At 37.6% G+C, this 10,420-nt stretch overlaps 1 protein-coding gene across 4 annotated transcripts in view; it reads left to right on the top strand.

The window, feature by feature from the left end:
• Positions 1-1,386: 1,386 nt before the first annotated feature.
• Positions 1,387-10,420, top strand: part of Tbc1d19 (TBC1 domain family, member 19) — a 123,683-nt gene continuing 114,649 nt past the window's right edge. For 2 of the 4 annotated variants that reach the window (XM_013518111.1, XM_013518112.1), the window contains exon 1: positions 1,387-1,609. In XM_013518111.1, coding sequence (XP_013373565.1) covers positions 1,511-1,609 — 99 coding nt within the window. In that variant the 5' untranslated portion in view covers positions 1,387-1,510. The remainder of the gene's footprint in view (positions 1,610-10,420) is intronic. The other 2 variants (XM_005392027.2, XM_013518113.1) reach the window with 2 other exon arrangements.

Genomic DNA, 10,420 nt, shown 5'->3' with positions numbered 1-10,420 from the left:
TCTTTCTTTCTTTCTTTCTTTCTTTCTTTCTTTCTTTCTTTCTCTCTTTCTTTCTTTTTCTTCTTTTCTTCTCTCTCCTCCCTCACCCCTCTATTTCCAAACTTGGTTTAATAAACAAACTTGACCCAATGGGTTATGTAGAATCTGTATTGATCATCACAACATCTTGAATAGTGATGTTATGAATAGCAGGAGGTGGTGTGTACATTGCCAGAGGTCCGATCCTTTGGAATCCCTATTGTTTACTTACTCTAGTCCTTTCCTATTTGGGATGTAGCCTTTGGACCACTGGCATTACAATCTCCTGGGACTTGTCAGAAATCCAGAGTACCAGATCCCACCAGAGACCTACTGAATCAGAACCTATATTTGATTAACCAAGATCTCTTGTGATGTCTAAGCACATGGAGATTTGAAATAGTTTAGTCTACAGTAGTTGTTTCAACAATGTGGTGTGTTTTCCTTTGCTTTGCTTAAAATATATGCATATAGACAATGAAATCTTGATCATTTTGTCAGTTATTCTAATGTGTGAATTATTTCTTAACCTTTTATCTGGCTGCCATTGACCTTTGGAAATGCCATTCAATTAGTTAAATCAGTTACTTCTACCTCTAAAAGCTTTTATGTTTCCTTATAAAATGCCATATTTTATTAAACCTTTGTCCTCTAGTAGTTCCTCATATGTAAATGCTCAATAAGTTGAAAGCTGAGTGAATTATGAATAATGAATGAAAGAATAAATACATGAAAGAGGTGGAAGCTACATGATTAATTGCCTGAGGATGAAGACAATGTCTTATTCATCATTAAATTGACAGTGCTTCATGGAAAACCTGTCTGTGTTTCTTGACTAATCTGTAGCTGTTAAATGAGAAGAGATTGTCTATTTATTCTTAGCATATGGCTGCAGAATAGAAAGGGGAGAAAAATGAAATAAAATTGAATATACAGCGCTAGATACCGTCACAATTTTTACCTCAGCGAATCATCACAACATCCTGCGAAGTGGGTTTAGTTCTGAAATTTGAGTATCTTGCTGAAGTTCACACAGCTAGAGTCTGATAATTCTTACGTGTAATTTGCCGTACCATTGTTTTTCTAAATATGATTTCTGCAAAGACCGGGAGGTTGAAGGGGAATGATCTTTTATCTGGTACACACACACGCGCGCTCGCGCGCGCACACACACAGACACACACACACACACACACACACACAGAGCTGTTCACCTTGTTCAGTCCTACAGGAGGCAGAACAATGAGATGAAAACTACTTTGTTGCGCTGGTCTTTTTCAGCAGACGGAACTCAGGTGCTGGCCTCTTCAGGCGCCGAGGGGGACCAGTGAGAGAGGAACACACAGCCCGGCAGTTGCCTGGCAACGCGCGCTGGAGGAGTCCTAGCGTAAAAAGGTCCAACGAAGTGTCACTGGCCCCGAGTGGGACCCGGCCGCCCATTCTCTTAGTGCCGGCGGCCTGTCCCCGCGGCTTGGCGGCGAGGGCAGGGGAAATGTTGCAGGAGGAGTCGGACCTGTCTCTCATTATTGCCCAGATAGTCCAAAAGCTCAAGGGCTCCAGTCTGTACGCTCAGCTGGAACGGCAGGCCTGGGTGAGTGGGGCCGGGCGGGGAGGGACGGGGCCGCGGGGCCGGGGTCTCGGCCTCGCCCGCTGCCCCGGCCGGGGGGCCCTGCCCGCTCCGCTGCCCGGCGCACGAACGCGCCGCAGCCTGAGCCGGCCGCGCCTTTGCGGAGCGCCGGGAGCGGATGGTCGATCTGTGAAAGAAGGGTGGGGCGCGTGACGCCTTTCTTCAGGCCGGGGAGACGCGGCGGCTGCTCATTCACTTCTTTATGCTTGTCATTTCGGGGTCTAATTGTTTAAGCTGCTGGACTCTGAGCAGTAGCCTGGACCACGCCTTCCCTCGCTTTTCCCGTCCTGAACGTGGATTTGGGGCCCCCGGCGCGCTCCCGCCCGTGTCACTGTGTTGCCCTTTCCCCTCCCTGCAATGCTTTCTCCTCCACGTCCACCTGTGTTTCCTAATTACCAGGCACCGCGAATGCACAGACTGAGCAGATCTCTGATTGTTTCTTTTTAATGTCCCGTAACTGGGATTATATAGTCTGTAAACTTTCGTGCAAGCATCCTTTAGCATAATGATTTTGAGATTTATCCGTGTTGGTATTTCAGTTCCTCTCCTTTTTATTGCTGAATAATGTTTCCTTGTTTGGATGTCCCACAGCTAGTTTATGCTTGTATTGGTTGATGGGTATTTGGGTTGTATAGATTATGATTAGAGCTGGTATATACATTCGGGTATAGGTTTTTATTTTATTTTATTTTTTTACTTTAAAGAGAAAAATAAAAACAACGATACAAAATTTCAAAACAAGATAGAGTAACAATGATTAGTACATTGCATATTGTTATCTTCAAAGTAGTTGCTCAAACTACAAGATATGGGCATGGTTGATCAAACGATATAAGCACACACCTTCCTTTTGAATGAACTAATAGAAATTAGTAGCAAGCTACCTTAACTACACACACACGCACACATACGCACACATATATTTTTCCTTTTTGTTTTCCCTTCCTTTTTTCCTTTCCTCCATCCCAGTTTCTCTTTCCTTTTGAACAGTTCCTTCCCATTTCCCAATATCTTTTGTGCATTTTGGATCTTCTTTACCCTTTCAGCTTCTTACACTAGGGAGACAATATGATGTTTACACATGCGAGTCTGATTTATTTCACTTATAAATATGGTCTGAAGTTGTATCCATTTACCTATAAAAGTCTTAAGTTTATCCTTTATAGCTGAGTAGTACTCCATCGTATAAAAATACCACAGCTTTTTTACCCATTCCTCGGTTGATAGGCATTTGGGTTGTTTCTGAGATTTAGCTATTACAAATTGTGCTATTGTAGATTTTTGCTTGGATACATAAAAGTGGAATTGCAGCTGGGCGTGGTGGTGCACACCTGTAATCTCAGCATCGGAGAGTCTGAGGCAGGAGGATCGCAGCAAGTTTGAGAACAGCCGGAACTATACAGTGTGACTCTGTCTCAAAAAACCGAAACAAACGAATGAACAAACAAACAAAAACCAAAAAAGTGGAGTTGTTGAGTTGTGGTATAATTAATTCTACAAGAAACTGCCAAACGAAAAGGCTGTACCATTTACAACCCCATCAACAATTATGAGAATTCCAGTTCTTCTGCATCCTCAGTAGCAATTGATATGTTTTAAAATTTATTACTTTTTATTAATTTTATCAATTATACTTTTCTAGTAGGGGTATATAATAGTAGTACATCACTGCAGCTTTAATTACAGTTCCTTAATGACTGATGATATTAAACACATTCTCATGTGCTCATACCTTTTTTGGTGAAGTAATCTGTTCAAATCTTTTGCCCACTTAAAAAGGGTGTTCTCTTTTTATTATTGGGCTATAACGATTCTTTATCTAGGATACATGTTTTTCACCAGAATGGAATCTTGCAAATATTTTCTCCTAGGTGATGCCTTGTACTTTCATTTGTTAAATTGGGTCTTTCAAAGAACAAAAAATTTTAATTTGAATAGCATAAATTTTTATCAAATTCATTTTTTATGATTTGGGCTTTTTGTGCCTTATCTAAAAAAGTCTTTGCCTACCCCAAGGCCTCAAAATTTTTTTCGCTGTTGCTTGCTTGTTCTAAAAGTTTTAGCTTTTATATGTGGGTCTGTGATCCATTTTAACTTTTACGTGCTATGCAAAAATAACTTAAAATGGATTTTTAGCTCAAAAATTATTTTGCCATGTAGCTGTCCAGTATTTCTAGTACTTATTTATTCTCAAACTTCTCCTTTTCCCACTAATTTCCTTGGCAACTCTGTTGAGAAACCATTCACACACACATTGGTGAGTATTTCTGGCACTTTATTTGGTGCTGTTGATCTATTTGTCCACCATTAGACCAATACTACACTGCATTGGTTTTTGTAACTATGCAGTTTCAAGCCTTCAAATCAGGTAGTCCTTGTTTCTCTTTTTCAAAATTGTTTCTAAAATTTGTATAGAAAAAGTAAAGGATTTTAGAATCAACTTTTAAATTGCTACAAAACCTTTTGGACTTTGGATTGGGATTATATTGAATCTGTGGATTAATCTGGGGAGAACTGATATCAACAATATTGAGTTTTCTGGCCCATGAACGTGGTTTATTTCCTTTCGTATTTATGTCATCTTTATTTTCTCTTGTCATTATTTTGTAGTTTACTACACAAATCATGCACCTTTTCGTTAAGATTTTCCCCTAAGTAGTTCATGTTTCTTGATACTATTATAAATTATTTTCTTTTCATTTCAACTTCCAATTGTTTATTAGTACACTGAAATACAGTTGTTCCTGCTACATTTACCATCTGTTCACTAAAAGACTGAGACCTTGCTGAACTTTGTTATTAGTTACACTACCATTTTGGTACTATGGGAACTCTATTGTACTTTACGATGGAGAGCTTGCTCTCTGATCTTGTCCCTCTCCTAGCAGACTGTTTTAGTTAGTGATAGGCTTATGGTAGGCTCAGCAGCTCTCTCATTCTTCTAATTCCATGTGCCTTGTCCTTGAGGTGAGTTTTTATTACCCTTGTGATGTTCCTTTCCCCTCTCTTTTTTGACAGCCAAGCATTGCCTTGTAGATGTGGCAGGTATTTTGTATGGGTACCTATGGAATAAAGTATACAACTGAGTATGAACTCCCCTTTGTTTTGTGCCCCCAACTATTTTGAACTGACACTCGAGCCCACGCTTAGTCTGTAGTGGTTAACACATTAGTTGATTTCTTCTTGCCCCCTTGTATGGTAGTGTCCTTTCCCTCTTGTACCCTGCCTAAGGTAAAATAGTTTGAAGTCCTCCCTGTCCTTGGAGGAATTTTATCTTCTTCAAAATATCATTTTGTTGTCTTAACAACTGCAATCATTTGATGGGTTCACAAGTTGTAATTTTTTAGATTATACTATTTTCCCTCATTGTTAGACTGAGAGTGACATTTCCTTGTAGTCACTTTCTACAATGGAGCTAGCCAAATGCCAGTAATAAGTGCTTAAGGATTGCATCTATGTCATGAGAAAGATTGCTGTGTAATTTTCCTTTCTTGTAATAGCCTTGTCAAATTTTATATCAAGGTTATGCTGATCTCATAAAATGAGTAAGCATATGTTTCTTCCTTTTTATTTTCTATTTTCTCTAAAAGTGTTATGAGAATTGTTATTTTTTAAATGTATGGATGAATTCTCCAGTAAGGGGTATGTCTAGGATTTTTCTATTTAGGAAAGTTTTTGAAAGTAACATACTTAATTTTTTTTTTATTTTAAAGCAAATTTAAAAAAGAACAATATCAAATTGCCAACAACATAGACAAAAATAAAACAATGCTAAAACAATAATAATGACATAGGGGCCAGGTGTGGTGGCTCACGCCTGTAATCCCAGCACTAAGGAGGCTGAGGCAGGAGGATTGTTGCAAGTTTGCGGCCAGCCTGGGCTACAAAGTGAGCTCAAAGCCAGCCTGAACTGCATAGCAATACCCTGTCTCAAAAAGACCAAAAGAAAAAAAAAATGACAGGGTTTCAGAACAAAATGACAGGGATTAACAGTGGTTGTTATATTACATATTTTTATCTTGATCGAAGTTGGTCAGATTACCAGATGTAAGAATCCAAGATTAATCAAACGATTAAAGAGAATAAAACATAAAAACAAAAAGCTATAAATGATACTTAATTTTAAAGAATAGTATTAGATTCACAGAAAAATTGACTAGAAAGTTTAGGTTCTTGTATGCCCACTTCATCTTGCAGGTACTTTCTTCTATTATTAATATCTCACATTGGAGTGCTGTTTAATACTGATTCATTATTATTCATTCACTGAAATCTCTGGTTTTTACACTAGGGTTCACTCTTTGTGCTGCACAGCTCAGGTTTGACAAATATATAATGTTATAAATTCAGTATTCCAGCATCAAATAGGATAGTCTCGCTGCTCTAAAACTTCTCTGTGCTCTACCTGTTCATCCTGCCCTTGGCTGTATCTTTCAGAGTCAGGCTACCAGGGATCTTTTTATTGACTCTAAAATTTCGCTTTTAAGAATGTCATAACCGGGGCTGGGGATTTAGCTCAGCGGCAAAAGCGCCTGCCTGGCAAGCGCAAGGTCGTGAGTTCGGTTCCAGGTACCGGAGAAAAACCAAAAAAACCAAAAAAAAAAAAAAAAAAAAAAAGAATGTCATAACCCTGGCACTTGATTAGGGCTTAGCAAATAATTTGTAACTTCCATAGATGTTTCCATACTATATTCATTACTTTTATTGTTACTGTAACAAAATACCCAAGGTAATGAATTAAAAATGAGAAAAAAGAATGTCATATAATTGTAATTATACAGTATATGGTATTTTCACTGGCTTCTTTAACTTACTAATATGCATTTAATATTCTTCTTTAATATCTTATTAAAACTGGCTTGCTGGCCAGTTTTTTCTTCTAATAAATAATATATCATTGTATGGATATAATATGGTTTGTTTATCCGCTGACCTGTTGAACTATATTTTCATCATTTCCAAAGAGCGTTATGCTTAAAGCTGCTGTATCAAATAAGTTGGACACACATGTTTAAATATCACATTCTTTCTTTTGTGTAAATAAATGTAAATAAGGACTGATATTGGGATGATAGATATTGGGACGTAGGAAGAAAATGTTCAAATAGGAAGGGGAACAAGGGAGTGGAGAGCAGGAGGGAAGGAAGGAAAAAGAAAAAAAAAGAGACTAGAAGGAAACAAATGGAAATAAAGAAGGGGAAATAAGAAGGGGAAGAAAGGTGAAGAGAAGGAGGGGAATGTGGGAAAAAAAGAATAAAGATATATTATGTAGAGATGCAAATTGCCAGTGATGAATGTGATCATTATGTATATCAAAAGTGTACCAATGATTAATTTTAAAAATAATGCTACTGTAAACATTCATTGAAGGTTATGTGTGGATATAATTTTTTATTATTGTTGGTAATTACCAAGGACTGTGATTGCTGTATTGCATGGTAAGATCACTATGGTTAATTTATAGAAGAATGACCACCTGTCTTCCAAAATGGCATGGCATTTTACATTCCTAACAATAGTGGATGAGAATTCCTGTTCCACTACATCCTCACCAGCATTAGTTGTTATTAGTGTTTTGGATTTTAGCCATTCTAACGTGCATTGTGATAACTCTTTGTTGTGATTTGCAGTTTGTTAATGGTATCTGGTATTGAGCATCTTTTCATGTTTATTTGCCATCTGTATGTCTTTTTCTATTTGCTTGCTTTGCTGAGATGACTATTTAAATCATTTGCCCTCTTTTTAATTGGTTTGTTTTCTTTTTGTTGAGTTTTAAGAATGTGTCTTATAGTTTGAGTTCAAGTCTTTTTAAAAAATTTATTGGTACATTTTAGGAATATATAATGATCACATTCATCACAGAGAATTTATACCTGTACGTGATATAACTTGATTCTTTTTTTCCTATTACCCTACCCTCCCTTCAGTCCCTTCTCCCCTCCCACTTACAAGAGCTTTGTTTCCATGTTTTCCTTCTTTTCTCATTTTTTTTACTTTTCCCTTCTTTCCTTTTCCACTTTCCCTTCCTTTGCTCCTCTCTGCATTTGAACATTTTCTTCGTATTTCACAATACCTATTAGCTATTTTGGTCCTTATTTACACATTTGGTTTCTCATACCAGAGAAACAATGCAGAATTTACATGTGTGTCAGCTTTATTTCACCTAAGAGTATGGTATCAAAGTGCATCTATTCACCTAGAAATGTCTTAAGCTTATTCTTCTTTATGGCAGACTAGTACTCCATTGTATAAAAGAATCATATCTTCTTTATCCATTCACCAGTTGATGGGCATTTGGGCTGGTTCCAAGATTTGGCTATTATAATCTGTGCTTCTGTAAACATGGTTATGCATATATTGCTGTGGTATGATGCTTTTAATTCTTTCGAGAAGATGCAAAGAAAGGGTATAACTGGGTCAAATGGAACTCCTAGGTTTTTTTTTTTAGGAATCTCCACATTGATTTCCAAAGTGATTGCACTAGTCTATACTTCCACCAACAATGAAGAAATGTTTCTTTTTCCCACAACCCTGCCAGCATTTGTTATTGGTTGATTTCTTGATAATAGCCCTTCTTTCTGGAGTGAGATGGAATCTTAGTGTTTTAATTTGCATCTCTGGAATGACCAGTGATGTTGAACATGTTTTTGTATGTTTATTTGCTGTTTCTACTTTTTCTTCTGAGGAGTGTCTTTTCATTTCAGATGCCTATTTTTGGATTGAGTCTTTAAATTTGGGACATCTGATTTTTTTGAGTTCTTTTTATATTTTAGATAGTAGTCCTTGGTCTGAGGAACAGCTAGCAAAAATTTTTACCCACAGTGTGGATTGTCTCTCAATCTGTTGGTAGTTTCTCTTACGGTGCCAAAAGTTCCCGTGTTTGACTTCCAATTTTATCTATTTCATTGTGTTCCAGCCTTGTCCTGGGTGGGCTGGGGGTCTAGAGTTGGATTTTGCTTCTGAATCTTGTCATTTTCTTTTTTCTCTTTTTTATTTTATTTTGTTTTGTATGTTGATGCTTGCCAATTTCTTATGATAGCCTTGTCATTAGTATTGAAGCTTCTCTAAGAAATGTCTTTCTTCAGGGATGTCCTCTAGATATAGGTCATTCTTTATAGCTATCCCAAGAACCTACCTTCCCAATTTGTAAAGTTACTATTTGGCTCAGCCCCTAGTCCTTGGGTACTGGGTTGTGGTGGTGATTATGACCCAATGCAAGCATAGCATTACCATACAGGGGAGAAAAACGGATTATAACATGTATGACATCCTACCCAAAGTAGTACAATTAGTAATAGCAATAATTTCAAGTATAGTTTAACTACTGACAAACTATGGTAACCATTAACATGCTACCTTGAACCACAGGAGCAAACTCTAAAGTTATATAACAAAATCAAATATATACCATGTACTTGTATCAAGTGATGGAGTGATTTTTGCCCTTTTATGAGGGGCAGGGGGTTAAGATGGGTAGGGGACAGGATAAAATGATCAATGAGTTCAAATGATCACCCAAGTTTTGGGAAACCGGAGGACACAGGAGGGAAAGAATGAAATAGAATGTGAAGGAGTAATCAGAAAGAGAAGAAATAATGTGTACTTACTTGAAAGTTTAAATTGAAAAAATATTTGAGGAAAAAGAGAAAGAGAATCAATAGAAGAAAACAAAAAAGGTAAGAAACCTAAACAGTGAAAAAAAGAAGGAAGAAATAGGGGAATGGAAAAGAAAGGACCAAAAGAAAGAAAAAATGGAGACCCAAGAAAGAGAGAAAAGAAAAAAATCCAAAAACAAAAATAACCACAAAATATAAGACAAAATAAGATAACTTCCAACCAGATAGGAAAAGGATAGCCAATCAAACAGACAAGGGAAAATAAAAGTAAAATACCTCTGGTGTTTACAGATTTGTGATAGTGTCCATGTCAGATCCCAGAAATGTGCTGTGTACTTCAGCCAGGTTTTCCATGTGATTTGTGCTGGGTATGGAGCTGCTCTTGGCTCCTGGATATGGGGGATGGCACTGGTCTTCTGTTGGTGGAGTTCTCCAGAGCCCAAATGCTGGGTCCTCACTGCTGCTTCATATATTTCCACGATGCTGATCTTGCTGATTACTCCACGTGCCTGGACCTGCTGTCCTGGGTCTCATGGGTTCTGGTCAGTCGGCTCACCAAAGGCATCTGTGCACCAACTCACCTGAGGCTGGCCTGCCCTGGGTCTTGTGGATTCTGGTCAGTCTGTCTGCCAAAGGTGTGGGTGCACCTGTGTGCCTGGGACCTGACCTGAGAATACAAGTTCTTGAGGTTGGTATAGATGATCTTTTGGATTTCTGCAGGATCTGTTGTGATTTCACCCTTTTCATTCCTAATTGCATGGATTTGAGTCTTTTCTTTCCTTTTTTTTTTGTGATAAGGTTGGCTAAGAGTTTGTCGATTTTATTTAATCTTTCCAAGGACCAACTCTTCAATTCATTGATTCTTTGTATTGTTTTCTTAATCTCCATTCCATTAATTTCTGCTTGATTTTTATAATTTCCTCACTCATATGAACTTTGGGCTTGACCTACTCTTCTTTTTCTAGAAGCTTGAGATTTGATGTTAAGTTGTTTATTTGAGCTCACTCTGATTTCCTGATATGGGTATTCACTGCTATAAATTTCCCTTGAACTGCTTTCATTATGTTCCATAAGTTGTGGTATATTGTACTGGCATTATCATTTAATGTCTAATTTCTTCTTTTTTTTTTTTTTTTTTTTTTGGTTTTTCTCCGGTACC

Source organism: Chinchilla lanigera, unplaced genomic scaffold, assembly GCF_000276665.1.
Source record: "Chinchilla lanigera isolate Chin_1 unplaced genomic scaffold, ChiLan1.0 scaffold00042, whole genome shotgun sequence".
NCBI classification, from domain to species: Eukaryota; Metazoa; Chordata; class Mammalia; order Rodentia; family Chinchillidae; genus Chinchilla; species Chinchilla lanigera.
The sequence above is the reverse complement of the archived record's forward strand: the minus strand, read 5'-3'. Positions and strand labels throughout refer to the sequence as shown.